We start from the raw sequence: 16400 nt of genomic DNA, 5'->3' as shown, positions 1-16400 counted from the left end.
TTTAAAGAAAAGCTTTTCGCTAAAATTGATGGTTTTCCCTGCAAAGTGAAAAAACTGTTTTCCTCACTTATTTGTTTAAATAGAAAAGTTAGCTAATAAAAGTTTTTTACTCACGAGACGAGAGATGTCTTGTATTATGTTCCTTTAGACAATTTTACAATAATCTAGCGGATAGGACTTTTTTCGAGTTTCTCTTTTATTTTGGCTAATTTTCCTGGTGTATATAATGTCTTTATAAAATTGAGGATCGGCACTAAGACTTTGCAATATGTAGTTGTTTTTCTATCGTCATCACTGATAAGTTGTTTAAGCGGTCCTGTATCTTCGTATTTCTAAGGCTTAATGCGCTTAAGATACAGAAAGTTTCTTTCTACCGAGACACTTGCTGTAGGAATTGTTAAAACTGGACAAAACAATTTGTATAATGCCGAAANCCTGTATCTTCGTATTTCTAAGGCTTAATGCGCTTAAGATACAGAAAGTTTCTTTCTACCGAGACACTTGCTGTAGGAATTGTTAAAACTGGACAAAACAATTTGTATAATGCCGAAAATGCCATTTTAAATTCCTTGTATAATATTTCTATCGTTTTTTGAACTTCTAAATTACGAAATTGTTCGTCTCTGTACAAAATATAAGTTCGTTTTTCAACCTATCTATTTCAAAAACGTTTGGATACATTTGTAATGAACATCCAAATGATTTTTCGGGAAATTTGTCTGCATATTCGGGAAATTTTAAGGAATCTATTAAAGCAAAAAAAAATAATCATATAAATTCCCAAAACGAGTAGATACTTAATTAAGGGGAAATAACGAGCGTTCAAATAAAAACGTGGTCGAAGTTGGCTCTGACACATTGGACGTAGGGAGTAGCTTATAGCGACCAACTTAACCTCATTTCTCAACGAGCTGTATAGCAGCTGTCAGTTTCAATAACGTTAATGACTATATAACTTTNTTGTTAAATACTTACCTTAGTACAAAAAAAGTACCTATCTACTTCTTGGATATACCAATTTATTGATAATAATTTTTGAAACTCTCTAAAATGATACGCTCAAGGAATATGCTCAAGAATCTACATGTCGAGAATGAGTCACTGCCTACTGTTCCGGACCCGGACACATTACTTTTGTTATTTTTAATTTTTCACGCAAATAGTCTAGCTGTTGATGCCACTGACAAACCGAGACAACCCATATCGAATACAAATCCTTAAAAACAATTGCATCAGAGCCGAAATAAGCAGCGAATGCGATAAGGACGTAATGTCTACGGAATTCGAACACCATATCAGGAACTCATTTTTAAAAATAGGTTTCGTTAGGCATATTTTCCGTCTTTAGACGTCATGGACGAAGAATGTGACTGATGACCGTAATTAAGGGCAGATTTGTTGGCAATATAAAGTCAATTGGTAAATCAATATATGTAATATTTACTAGTTTCATGGAAATTTAAAATTTACGACTTACTAAGAAATATTTAGTGTTTTACAATGCAGCAGTAAGTAACTTGTTACAACTTACATAAATACTATACAGAGTGTTTTCAAAAGAAGTGGCACAAATGGTACTATTAAAAATAAACTATGTTTATGTAATATCGGGAAAACTGTACGATTTGTAAAAACTCTGAGTACGTCAATTTCTTCTTCATAAAACGTCATTTTTTATCATGGATATCTTCGCCAATAGCCCTACTATAATCGTAATTAAAAAATTATATTATTAATAATAATATCAGATCTTTAAAAATTGTATTTACAATAAAATTAAGTAACAGAAAAAAACAAAGTGATATATTTACCTAATAATTAACAAAATTGTTCCGACTTGGTTTATGAATATTAAAAAATATGAAAAAATATAAAAACAAATTTTCATAAGGTAGCCAGCCAACTTATCTCTTTACATATAAAACAACGCCAAGAGCTTTTCGTTTGCCTCCACCTTTAACAAAATATTTTAAAAACATAGTGCATGTTTTTATAAAACAGGTTTATTCGTCCGTCTTTTGAAGCAAATTTACTTATTAGACCAAGCAAATTAAATTTTTACTCGAAACAAGTCCTATCCGCTTGATTATTGTAAAATTGTCTAAAGGAACATAATACAAGACATCTCTCGTCTCGTGAGTAAAAAACTTTTATTAGCTAACTTTTCTATTTAAACAAATNAGATAAAACAATATTGTGAGATAGTTTCATTATTATTAATACCTATGTAGGTATTTAATAATATAATAAGTATCTATTAAATTACGTTAAATTTAGTCTTATTTTGTTTTGTTGTAAAGAAGTTGTTTTTTTATTTACTTTAAATTAATACCTGCCTTGTCCTTATCCTTAAAGCCTTTGTACTATCCCTCACACCGGCATCAGACACTACCCGCGTACTATGCGACGCGTGCATTAACCGTGAACTCAAAGACAGAAACTATAAGCAGCTTTGTTTGAGCCGGCCTCAGTTTCCTCCTAAATCACGTTATTTTAACCGCCTCACGTGGAAGGGAAACGGTAGTATATTTTAGACAAGCAAAGAATTTCTGGCCTTACCAGGCTATCGGATACGTGTTTTTGAATATTCAATTCTTGCCAAACTCCTTATTTCAACCCCCTCTGTATCTCCTAAGGAGTGAATATTTTGCCAATGTCATTTTTATGCATAACGTGTTATTTTTAGCTGTGGAGTCACCGCTGCATCTTTTGAAAACACCCTGTATATGTGTTGTTCGTGATACTTAATATGATACATCAGAGGCCAGAGAACACTACACATGCCACATGCCTCGATGATCGCTGTATTAAATTACAGTTACTTTAGGAATCCAAAAAATAAAAATCAACCCGGTCAAACCGGGCCTTCTTTGCCCTTTTCTGAGGTAGAGCAGTCAGTTTTTACTTGATTTCCCAATGACGTTGCGCGTCTATTCAAAGGCTATTAAACCTTTTACGTATATAAATTAAGTTTAATAAATCGGTATTCACTGGACGGTGGTGTGGTTCTAAGATGGAGCAATCTAAATCGCAAACGACTGTCGCCTCACAGGTATTTTAATGTTTATTGATGACACTGTTAGTTTTTACGGATCTTTCGAATTAGTTTTATTTTGGGACTCTACGGAGTGTTACATTAAAAATTTCTCAACTGTATAAATTAACATTTTGGTAAATTCGAAGCACTAATAGCATTTATACACAAAAAAAAATAAAAATTGGATAAAAAATGTATTTTTTGTAGGTGTCTATAGAAAAAGATATCTTGGGAGACGCAGTAACAGGTTTTGGAAAGGAAAAACAGCATACTCACAACTCTGTAGTCACGATGTAAGTTCTACCTATTATTTAATCAAGAAATACAATAATATTCACAAGTAAGATGAAACTGTTGCACTTTTTTTAATAATCGTTCGATTTGTTAGTTGAAAAAGTTTTGTAACTGACAAAGAATTCAAAGTATCACTGTCTGATTGTGAGAAAAATAAAATTTTATTAAGAAAAGTGCTAATAAATGTATACAAATAATATTATTATATACCAATACTTTAGATTAGATTAACAATTGTTTAATAACAATTTAGTAACAAGTGATTAAATATATTCCAATAAATATCGAAATTAAAAACAACAAACCGGGGTCTGACCTTTAAGAAGACCTAATTTAACAAAAATTCCAAAGGAAAACCAAACGCAGATAAAGAGCCGCCAAAAAAAACAAAAAAGCAAACATATTTTCGATCCCATGCCACGAATATCTAGAACGGAGTATTTTTAGAATAGTTGCACTTTATATCTCTGAAATGATATAACACCCGTTTGTTTACTCATCGCAAGTGCCATGATTCAATACCCACGCGAGTTTCATCAGATTTTCAAATACGTTTTTTGCTGATACGAGGACAAAAGAGCCTTATTATCTGGCTAAAGGTCACTGCCGTTTTCCGACTAATCTAGGAGGTCTTGTTTACAGAAAAAAAACGCGTCATTCAATGGCATGGGCCTTGGAAACGTGACCCTCTTTTGTTTAAAGACGAACGCAAGCGGAACCACAACAGTCGGATTGTGCAGGTCAGGGCCCCCACCGTCTTTGCCGTCTTTTTGTCAACAAATATTTGAATATTTTTGTCTTGCAATTCTTCCTTTGTAACTTTAGTTCTTGTACACCCTGTATAGTGTAGGAAATTGCGTTGTTGTTACATTTTTTTCTTTTTTCATTTACTTTGCATCGAAATGCCAAAACGTTGGGGCTAAAGTTAAAAGAAAAGAAAACACTTGAAATCTTCGTGATTTTTTTTTTCTGTATTCTTAACACTTATCTCGGAGATACAGAAATTTGGCCTATATTTGTAAATAAACCAAGGACTTTCTTATCAGTACAAAAAAATTACACATAAATTTGTCACTTTCGGAAGCAATGGCATTTTAAATACAGAAACAGTTATACGACGTACAATAGTTTTAATTTCGTGCGTATCATTCGTGGTTTAGTTTTGTAACCGTAGAACTGAACACATACTATTGCCCCTAAAAAAACTGACCGATTAATAAGTACAATGCTGAACAGCCTTTTTGGTACTAAATCAAAGCATCGTAATATGTCTATTACGATAAACCAGCATATAAAATTATTTTTAATACAGAGAGGTATAAAAATTGTAGATTAAAGCTAAGGGCTAAAGTTTTTGATGATGCCAAATACGCTGGTCTAATTATTTTTTGGATATTTCATAGAGGGCGCTAGTTACTCTACATTCCTATTACATTTTAAGTTCTAATTTTTTTAAGGTTAAGCTTTTTACCATTCGGGTTCCAATGTCTAATGTACAATTTTATTTTATTTGTTAGAACTTCGTAATGTGGACAGTTTTCGAGAAAAAAATGCTTTCAATTGAACTCTTACAATATTTAGTCCGGTCAAATTAATAATAAAAATAGTGGTCAAATAACGAAAATTCCGACAGAGCTAAATTTTGGTGGAGACCTTGGGTACACCATTAGAAATAAAGTGTCAACAGTCCCCACCGATCTCATATGTGCTAAAAAAGTTATTCGGGGTCAAAGGTCAAATTTTGAGGTTTTTTGAATTTTTTTCGAAAACAGTAAATTTTATCAAAAAAGTAGTTCTGACAAAAATTATACGTCTGCAAATTATCTACAAAAATGGTCCTTATACATTTTTTTCTAAGAACCACCATTCGTGAGATATCGCGATTCTAAAAGTTGAAGGAGTCATCTTCTACATGATATGCACATATATGCAACGTATATTCATAATCAGGCACTTAATGCAAGTAAAAATGCCTATTTGTGTCTCTTATATGTATAAACTATACTATGCTGAGAATATAGACTCAAAAGAAACTCAGTCCCTTAGTCAAAATGACGCAGATGTCCTTATAATTGAAACAGCAATAGAACAATTTAATGCAACAAATACAACTATTGTAGTTGGGGAAGATGTTGACTTATTAATACTACTCACTGCAAAGACTCCAATTGATAAAATTGTGTACTTTTTAAAACCTGGAAAGGCTCAACAGCGAACAGAATATATTCTTCAAAAAGTTTATCTGCTTATCCAAAATGCCAAAACCATATCTTATTAACCGGCTGCGATACTACATCAGCAGTGTTCAGAAGGAGTAAAATTTTAGTATTAAAATTATTTGGAAAAAAAGATTTGACTGATTGCGCTAATGTGTTTACAGAAATTGATTCTTCACCTCAAACAATAATCACAAAAGGAATTCGCTTTCTCCTTGCTGTTAAGGAGCTCCAAACAAAATTGATTGTATAGATAAATATAAGGAGCGTTCAAATAAAAACGTGGTCAAGTTGGTTCTGAAAATTTGGACGTAGGGCATAGCGTATAGAAAATGAACTTAAACGTCATCTGTCAAAGCGCTATATCGCCGCTATCAATTTGAATATTTTCGTTTTAAAAAGCGTTTAAAATGGTGTTNCTTTAATTGTTTGTTATTGTTATCACGATTATTCTTTAAAATAAAGTTATATAGTCATTAACGTTATTGAAACTGACAGCTGCTATACAGCTCGTTGAGAAATGAGGTTAAGTTGGTCGCTATAAGCTACTCCCTACGTCAAATGTGTCAGAGCCAACTTCGACCACTTTTTTATTTGAACGCTCGTATTTAACTTCTGTAAAAAATACACGAAACAAGAACCAAGTACAACTATCTTGTGTTCCTCCAACATCTGCTAATCAACACTTGTATCGAGTATACTATCAAGTTGTCAGACATGGCTAGACAATCAACTGAACCAGAAGACGGGTTGGAAATTAACAGATAATACTCTGGAACCCATTCAAACTTTACTTCCACCTGCTCCGGGAAAACTCCTAAACAGTATTTTTTGCAATTGCAAAAAAGGTCGTAGTGCTAAATGTGGCTGCAGAAAAGTAGGGTTACTGTGTTCTCCAGCGTGTACTAATTGCCAAAGCCAGTCTGGCTCAAATGTCCAATTGAATACAACAGATGAAGATTCATGTGATTTCGATGAAGAGACAGCTGATTCATCTTCATTTTAACAATTTATAAACATCCAGCAAGAAGAAGAGGAAGAAGAAGAAGAAGAAGAAATCGAAGAAGACATGACTGTTGAAGTCGACTTTAAAGAGTATGAATTAGATTAAAATATCAAAAGAAATCAGAACTACAATTAAAGTCAATAACCAATATCAATATCAATAATCATCATACAGTTAAAAGAGTATTGTCACTGAAAATTCCGTCATCACAGTTCGTGGAGTAGGCCTACCGGGGAAAACACGTTAAAAAAACGCGTCAAAGTACACTACCTCACAGGTGGTGTAGAAATGTGTGCATATCATGTAGAATGTGACTCCTTCAACTATTAGAATCGCGATACCTCAGGAATGGTGATTCTTACAAAAAAAGTTATAAGGACCATTTTTGTAGATAATTTTAAGATCTATAATTTTTGTCAGGGCTACTCTTTTGATAAAACTTACCGTTTTCGAAAAAAATCCAAAAAAACCTCAAATTTTGACCTTTGACCCCGAATAACTTTTTTAGCACACATGGGATCGATGGGGACTTTTGACACTTTGTTTCTAATGGTGTACCCAAGGTCTCCACCAAAATTTAGCTCTGTCCGAATTTTTGTTATTTGAATTGTCCATTTTGACCGGACTAATTACGGTGTATAAAATAAGTGACTTTTCTCAAAGTAGGCTTTTGTCAAAACTTATTGATGGATGTCTCATAAATAACGCATACATTCTTAGTAATATTTCAAGCTCTAATTAACTTTATATCAAAATTTTAGTGACTGTAATTAGTCATTAGTCATTACTAACTATAGTCGCTAACAATCATTTTGCACTTTTTGTATTCTGTTACTATCGGAACTATCTATACACTGATTATATCACAATAATTAAGTTGAGATAGAACCAATGTTTCACATAGCATTATCTTGGTAGGTATCTTTATTTAAAGTATGTCTATTACTATATAACAATGTTAAATTACAATAGGATTGTTTCAACATATGATTTACATATAGCCTATATCAGATTGGAATCCAGAATTAAACCTAAATTCCTTGCCTCCCTCTTAATTTTAAGTTGCTCATCACTGGTATGTATGTTTATTAAATTTGTTACTTCATTAAGCTTATTTTGGTGACCTATTTATTAATAAACTATTAAGCTTTAAACAATGATCAGCCTGTATTTGACTTGTTTTAAGCGATAAGGCAAAGTATGCAGCATGCAGTTGCATCAAGTCTAATTACAATATTTGTCCAGGAAAACTCCCATTATTCACACATGGCATTCCACGAGACGTCATCCAAGCCGATAAGCTTTCGATACTTGTTGAAAATGAAAACAGACATTTTTATCAAGGGTCAGATAAAGGGTCTTCGTTTTTACAAACAAAAATAATTTGTGAAGAAATAGGAGATAAAAGAACGATGTTGTTTCAGGATTATTCGTTTTAATTTGATTATATGGAGAATAATTAAAATGCGTTGATACAGTTTTTTTGTTACGAAACTTATGAAGAAATTGTTATTGTACTTCGATGCAGTGTCTGATTTATATTTTTGTAATACCTAGTTCGAAGAGAAATAAAAATTGATAGGCTACAGACTTATTTGTTATTTGTTTATTAAAATGCAGGGGCGCCGCTATGGGGGTTACTGGACATATTATTAGGAAAGCCATGTGCACTTAGCCACCCGTGGCTAAATGAACATGCGGCTAAATGAGCGCGTGGCTAATCACTCATATGGCTTAATTCACATGTGGTTAATTGAACTTCAGTATTTAAAATCACAGCAGAACAAAAATAAAACTTGTTCTCAAAAGAAAAATATATTCTTTTAACTTTTGTGGCCATTTAGTCAACAATTAAATAACGAGCGTTCAAATAAAAACGTTGTCATGTTGGTTCTGAAAATTTGGACGTAGGGCGTAGCGTATAGCAAATGAACTTAAACGTCATCTGTCAAAGCGCTATATCGCCGCTATCAATTTGAATATTTTCGTTTTAAAAAGCGTTTAAAATGGTGTTTTCTCAAGAACAAAAAGTGTTTATCATAGAGTCCTACTTTAGAAATGGACGCAAGATTGATGGAATATGGAAGGAATGTTTCATAGAATTTCAAAATCAATTTCCCGGCGTTGTTGAGTACAAAATTTTTCAAAGTGCAGTTCAGCGTTGTGTTAATGTTTTTCGTGAAACGGGCAGTGTAACAAGAAAAGAAGGAAGCGGCCGACCTAAAAAGCGGACTGAAGAATTAAAAGAAAATGTCCAACAAATAATGGAAAATGCGCCAAGAACTTCTGTACGTGTTTTATCACAAATGGTGGGAGTATCAGTCGGTACCTGCCACACAGTGTTAAAAAAAGATTTGCGTTTGTTCTCCTATCGTTTAACTTGTCAGCAAGAACTTCATGAAGTTGATTTTCCGCGACGGGCTGTATTTTGTGAATGGTTTTTAAACAACTACGGTGAACTTCATAATATCACCTTTTTTTCTAATGAAGCCTGGTTTCATTTAAGTGGTTACGTAAACTCACAGAATATGAGAATGTGGACTTCTGAAAAACCAGATAACTGTTTTGTCGAGGGCCCTCTACACGCTCAAAAAATTGGAGTTTGGTGTGCTCTCAATCGAAGGAGGATTTATGGACCTATTTTTTTTAATGGTACTCTTACTGCGCAAAGGTATAGAGAAGAAATTATCGCTCCTTTTGTTAACCAGCTGGAAGAAAACGAAATTACAAACTTTTACTTTCAACAAGATGGCGCAAGGGCACATACGGCAGGCGAGACGATGAATATGTTGAGGGAAGTTTTCCAAAATCGACTAATAAGTCTCAATGCTGAACATGAATTTCCACCGAGGTCATGTGATATTACGCCGTGTGATTTCTTTTTGTGGCCTTACCTTAAAAACACTATTTTTGAACTGCCTATTCCTGATTTAAACCATCTGCAGGCTCGACTTATAGACAAGATTCGTGAAATTAACAATACCCCGAGCATCTTAGAAAATGTCTTTAATTCTTTGAGGAACAGGTGTGAAAAGTGCTTGGAACAAGGAGGGGGACACTTTCAGCAGCTGCTTTAATTTATTGTTATAACAAGGAGGGGGACACTTTCCGCAGCTCCTTTAATTGTTTGTTATTGTTATCAAGATTATTCTTTAAAATAAAGTTATATAGTAATTAATGTTATTGAAACTGACAGCTGCTATACAGCTCGTTGAGAAATGAGGTTAAGTTGGTCGCTATAAGCTACTCCCTATACCTCCAATGTGTCAGAGCCAACTTCGACCACGTTTTTATTTGAACGCTCGTTACAAATAAATTGGCAGTGTCGCAAGTTCTAAATCACACACGCTGTTCTTCTTGCAGCTTCGCTGTTTGGAACACCACCATGGGTTCTTCCCTTCTGGCCATGTCCTGGGGTCTGGAGAAGACAGGACTCTTTCCGGGAATACTGATTAACGTCCTCATAGCCGCTCTTTGTCTGTACACGGCGTACGTCCTGCTCAGCGTCAATCAAAAGCACGGTAAGGTGTTTTTAGCGCTCGAGGAGTACGAGGGAGGTACGAAAATTTGATTTTTTCAGGCATGTTAGGGCAGAACATCGAGGTACCCGACCTCTGCAGGATGTTAATCGGAAAGTGGGCCGAAGTCTTGGCCAAAATCTTCTCGTTGGTGGTCCTCATAGGGGCTAATATTGTGTATTGGATTCTGATGTCTAATTTTCTGTACAATTCCGTGGTTTTCATTTACGGTAAGTAAAAGAATATAACATTTTCATCACAGAATCGAGAAAAATTTGCTTGACTTTTTAAAATATCTCCTAAAGTTTGTTTTTCGTAATACAGGGTGTCTCACTAGGGATGGCCACTATCGATAACTCGGAAAGTACTGATCCTATAAATCTGAAAATTTGGCAACCTAGCAGAGGCAATAGGACCAACATAGCTAAAATATTTAGAACTTTATGGCACTTCCGGTTATACCGGAAGTCGACATTAATTTTCTTATTTTAAGTGGGACACCCTATATATTATTGCGTTTTCGGATTCTACGTGAAATTTGAGGGTCACTTTATTAAATATTTCCTATACCTAGGAGTTATAGATTTTAAGATATTCATTTTTAAAGAAAAAATTTGACAGATGCAAGGGTTTGCGGAGATACCAGTAATTCTTTTCAGGATCGTGATAGCAAGGGGATTTTTGGTGCCTATAAAGGGCATAGGTAACGTTAAATTATGTTAAACCAATAAATTAAAACATTTAACACTAGGTGGTTCAATTTTGCTGTTAATTTTCATAAATTCAAACAGCTATAACTTTGTTAATTTATATGGAAAACCCTGATTTTTTACTCTGTCGTATGCAGATTGAAATTTCCTTTCAAGCCATATAAGCATTGTTAGGGTTGCCTTACTACTTTTAGAGATATTTGCAATTTTCTATTTTTTAGACAGTTTTACTCGTATCAAACTTGTTATCAAATTGGCCATGACCAGAAACACTCCAAAGGCAATAATTAAAATCTCTTGACATTTGTCTCATATATGACTTTATTATTGGTGAGGATTTACGACTGAAGAAACTTCCTACTTAAAGCTATTTCCGTATTTCCATCATAAACAACAAGTATTTTTTAATTCTTAAACTTTACACATCGTCAGCTTTTAAGATTATCCACTAATTGGCTTCACGTATTTCGTTTTTATTTAAATTTTCGGTAAAATCTATTACAGGCACAACAATAATTTGACAACTAACTTGAAGAATGACAAATGTCAAGTAATTTCAATTGTTTTTGGAGTGTTTCTGGTCATGGCCAATTTGATAACAGGTCCGATACGAGAAAAACTACCAAAAAAAATAGAAAACTGCAAATATTTCTATCCCTAACAATGCTTATATGGCTTAAAAGGAAATTTCAATATGCATACGACAGAGTACAAAAATTCAGGGTGTTCCATTTAAGTTAACAAAGTTATAGCCGTTTGAAGTACTCAAAATTTAACAGCAAAAATTAAACACCTAGCATTAAATGTTTTAATTTGTTGGTATGCCATAATTTAGTGTTACCTATGACCTTTACAGGTACCAAAAATCCACTTGATATCATGGTCCTGAAGAGAAATTTTTCCTTTAAAAATTAATAGGTACCTATCAAAATCTAGTGTCCAATTTTTTGATATAAGTTGGTTTGAGGTATATAATAACAATAAGTGATAGTAATTTTTTTTTCAATCCCAGGCCAGGGGTGGACAAGGATAAATTAAAGGGTTTTTTTCAAGATAACTCAAAATGGGTAGAACTAGAAAAAAAAGTTTCTTATAAAAGTTGTAGAGCATAAAATTCTACATAAAAATGGGTCTATTGACTTTTTCTTGTACTATTAAAATTAACAGAGTTACAGTAGCTAGGAGTTGAGGCATGATTTCAGAAATTAAAAAAATCTAAACAAGCAGAAAAATGAATGAATTTTATAATTTTTATTTTTTTCAATCAACTCTAAAAAATGTAAAATTTCTTTTCGGAGAAATAGATATATTTTTTAATTTTTAATAAAAAGGTTATTATAACAATTTCAATTTTTTAATAGTTAATTTTTATGATTTAACACCAAAACAATTTTTTTCTATTGATTTCTTTTCGATTGATTATTTAAAATAATGACAAGTTGCTTTCGAAATTTTATTTTACGACAAAGATAAAAAATCACGTTCACTTTGTGAAATTGTTATAACTTTTTTATTAAAAATTTAAAAATATATCTATTTCCCTGAGTAGATTGAAAAAATATATATAAAATTCATTCATTTTTCTGCTTATCTATGTCTCTGAAAAGATATAGTTTACATTTTTTAGAGTAGATTGAAAAAAAATATATGAAATTCAATAATTTCCTACCGGTTATGATTTTTTAAATAATTTCTGAAACCATCCCTTAACTTCTAGTCTCCCTAACCCTGTTAATTTTAATACTATAAGAAAAAGTCAATAGACCATTTTTATGTAAAATTCTATGCTCTACAACTTTTATAAAAAACTTCTTTTTCCAGATCTTACCCCTTTTGAGTTATCTTGAAAATCCCTTTATTTTATCTTTTTTCATCCCTGGCCAGGGGTTGAAATTACTGTCACTTATTGTTGTTATATACCTCAAACTAACTTATATCAAAAATTTAGGCAAATTGACCAAAATTGCGATTTAATTGGACTATAGATATAGTAGTGGAGTAAAGGTAGCTTAAAAATATGCATTATTTCGGAATAATTAGCAGAGCCTTGGATTTTCATAAAACATTTTGCAATCGCCTTCAAATGGCTTATAGAAAAAAGTTATAAACTTATATTTGTACGCTAATTATTATTTAATCGTTTAAACAATAAAAAATGGTTTTTCAAAGATTATTTTAAATAAATCAAAAAATTTCAAACGAATTTTTATCAAATTCATACTATAGGGGTTTTCGAGGTCACTGAAAAAAAATATAATGTTAAAAAATAAAAATTCAACATGGCTGATCCAATATGGCCGACTTATTTTAAAGAATTTATTAAAAATAGCAATTTTCAAAGCAATTTTAATCAAATTGATATTATAGGGGTTTTTCGAAGTCGCTGAACAAGAATATTGTATCAGAAAATAGAAATTTAAAATGGCTGATCCACTATGTCCGACTTTTTAACAAATTTATTCAAAAGTTACAAAGCAAATTTAGTTAAATTTACATTATAGGGGTTTTTGAGGTTTCTGAACAAAAATATTATATCAGAAAATGAAAATTCAAAATGGCTGATCCAACATGCCTCCAATCCTCTCGTTTCCAACCCCAGTCTTCTGCTTGCAATTTTTTATCAAACCACGCCTGCACTTGGAGCAGATGTTCTGTATATTCTCGAACCACGAGAATGAATTACATTACCGTCGCTAGAGTTAGTTTTTCGATATTTTCAACGGCTAAAAAGTTATGGAGGGGCTTTGTTAGGTCACGTTTTCAGTCACGTGACTTTTTGAATTGACGAACAGCCTGTAACTTTGTCATTTCTCGACCTAGAAAGATGCGGTTTGGTTTGCTGGAATCTTCGGACGAAATTCTAGATGGACGCCAGAGTTAGTTTTTCGATATTTTCAACGGCTAAAAAGTTATGGAGGGGCTTTGTTAGATCACGTTTTCAGTCACGTGACTTTTTGAATTGGCAAACAGCCCGTAACTTTGTCATTTCTCGACCTAGAAAGATGCGGTTTGATATGCTGGAATCTTCGGACGAAATTTTTAGAGGGACGCCAGATCACCAGATAAACTTCTACTACATAATTTCATCATGAAAAAATATAGGTAAAACTGAATCTCGCGACAATTTATTGAAAAACCGTATTGTTTCGTATTTTATATATTATAGTAAAAAAATATTTTTTTTTTCATCGATTATACTTTTTTAAAATCATATTTTGAAAATATATTGGTTAAACAAACAAAAACATTTTTTTTACAAATTAATAAAACAAAATGGACCATCTTAAAGTACAGTTTTCAAGCTTTAAAAAATGCTCCTGTAAAGTTATATATTTTCAACTAAAGTTATTGGACTTTGAAACGTGACCTAAAAAATCAAATTTGTCTTTTTAAAAAATTATTGAATATTTCGAGCACTGTATTTTTCGAATTAAAATTTTAAGATTTTTTTTTGTATTACTCACTATTTTAAATGCTATTTCAAGAGTAATCTCTGAAAGTTTTAGATTTTTATCTTAAAAATTAAAAAAATCTTTAATTTTGTAGAAAATTTTAATTTAATAATCACGCGTACACTCTACGGTTGGTAACTTTTTATATGTTCTTTCTAACACCCTCACAAGTGTCCTCAGAAGTTACCCAATCTGCTAATTTTTCCTAAGTCAAAATCTTATTTTACTCCATCACAAGGAATATTTAATAAAGTGACCCTCGAATTACACGTAGAATCCGAAAATATGAAAGTTAATGTCAACTTCAAATTTTCGGATTTATCGGATCAGTACTTTCCGAGATATAGACTGTGGCGATTCCTGGTGGGACACTCAGCGCAAATTAACAGCTCCGGAACTCATGAAATTTTAGGTGTCTTCATGGACAACGCGATGATCGAAGAAAACCCCGTCTTATGCCCCAAACAGATAAACCTAAGCCTGAACGACACTGTCATCCTCCCGCAAAGCTTCAACCACTTCAACGCCAACACCACCTTCGACAAAGTGTGGAATTTATACACGACGGTCCCCATTTTCTTAGCCGTAGTGATGTTCCCCCTCCTCAACTTTAAGAGCCCGACTTTTTTCACGAAATTTAACAGCCTAGGTGAGATCTCCGCCACGCGCAAGTAACACTGAGATTAACAGCGTGTTTTTCTTAGGTACCATCAGCGTGGGTTATCTGTTGCTGTTCGTAGCTGTAAAAGCCTCCAACTGGGGCGTGAACTTGCCAAATTTGACGGCAGAATTCTACTTGAAGCCGAGCTTTTGCGCTCTGACGGGCATGCTGTCCCTCAGCTACTTCATACACAACATCATCGTATCCATCATGAGGAACAACCAACACCAGGAACACAACGTGAGTGGATTGATCTATGAATTTACAGAGAAACGCAAATTCGACCCATTAGTTTTACTTATAACCAGATTCTAGAGCTGCCCAGTATTTTGTACAGCTTTGATATACAGGGTGTCCCTGAAAAGGATGGACCACAGGTTTCTAGCCTAACTTATGTATATCCAAAAGTGCACGCCTACTGAGATATAGCCTTCTAAATATAGAACAGATAACGTAGTTTTTTTTTCAAACAATTTGAAAACTATTTTTCTTAGAAACTTCAAATTTGGTACACTTACTTTTTTATATAAGGGCAATATAAATATAGAATTTGGTGAGAATACATATACAGGATGTTCTCTTTCTAGTGCCTGTGCGCCACTGGCTATCCCGTAACTTTTTTTTGTGTTCGCCAATGATGTCAGAATTTATATTTTTAAAAATAAGCACTATTTTAAAAGATTTTTTTGCTATTACAAAATTTTGATATTGTTTATGGATTTCGAGTAAAATTCGCATTTTTTAGACATTAAATATAGGCAAAAGTTCCGATTTGTAAAAAATAATTTATAACTGCAGCCTCAAAGCAGGGAAAAATAATGAAAAAACGTCACATTAAAAAAAATAANAGTAAAATTCGCATTTTTTAGACATTAAATATAGGCAAAAGTTCCGAGTTGTAAAAAATAATTTATAACTGCAGCCTCAAAGCAGGGAAAAATAATGAAAAAACGTCACATTAAAAAAAATAACCACACATTTTTAGTATTAGTATTATTAATCAACGAAATAAAAATCAACACTAATATTTTAACATAAACAATATCAACTAATAATGCAAGAAAGTCAACATTAACATTTTAAATAAACCTAAATTGATATTTGTGATCACATTAAAATAATATTACAAGTGAATTTTATCCAATAATTGTGCATTACCTCTCATAACATTAATTTCATGTTGTATTCTTTCCCATTATAGACCGGGAGATATTAGACTGAAGTTCGACGACGTCTTTCTCGTTTATGCCTCTGAGAGTACTGACAGGTAACCGAGAGATAAGTACAATAAACTAAATTTAAAAGATGGACTGCGGGACACCTTTGTGAAAATTCAATTTTCCTTTTCAAAAAAATAATGTGTACAGCGACGTATTTCTCACTTATGCCATGTTCGTAAGTTGAAGAGAAGTATCGATTTTATCACAAAATTTTTTTGGCATAAGTGTCGCAAGGGACCTAAAAATGGAAAACTTTGTAAGAAAATGTGAAAAAACATACTTCTCT

The 16400-nt window shown here is 32.7% G+C and overlaps 1 protein-coding gene across 1 annotated transcript in view; it reads left to right on the top strand.

The window, feature by feature from the left end:
- Nucleotides 1-16400, top strand: part of LOC108909984 (sodium-coupled neutral amino acid transporter 9 homolog) — a 33306-nt gene that overhangs the window by 5957 nt on the left and 10949 nt on the right. The window contains exons 5-9 of the mRNA XM_018714466.1: nucleotides 3245-3330; nucleotides 9917-10074; nucleotides 10134-10301; nucleotides 14646-14882; nucleotides 14938-15134. Coding sequence (XP_018569982.1) covers nucleotides 3245-3330; nucleotides 9917-10074; nucleotides 10134-10301; nucleotides 14646-14882; nucleotides 14938-15134 — 846 coding nt within the window. The remainder of the gene's footprint in view (nucleotides 1-3244; nucleotides 3331-9916; nucleotides 10075-10133; nucleotides 10302-14645; nucleotides 14883-14937; nucleotides 15135-16400) is intronic.

The sequence above is a fragment of the Anoplophora glabripennis genome, unplaced genomic scaffold (assembly GCF_000390285.2).
Source record: "Anoplophora glabripennis isolate ALB-LARVAE unplaced genomic scaffold, Agla_2.0 scaffold721, whole genome shotgun sequence".
NCBI classification, from domain to species: domain Eukaryota; kingdom Metazoa; phylum Arthropoda; class Insecta; order Coleoptera; family Cerambycidae; genus Anoplophora; species Anoplophora glabripennis.
Note: the sequence above shows the minus strand (reverse complement) of the source record. Positions and strands in the feature narration are given on the sequence as shown.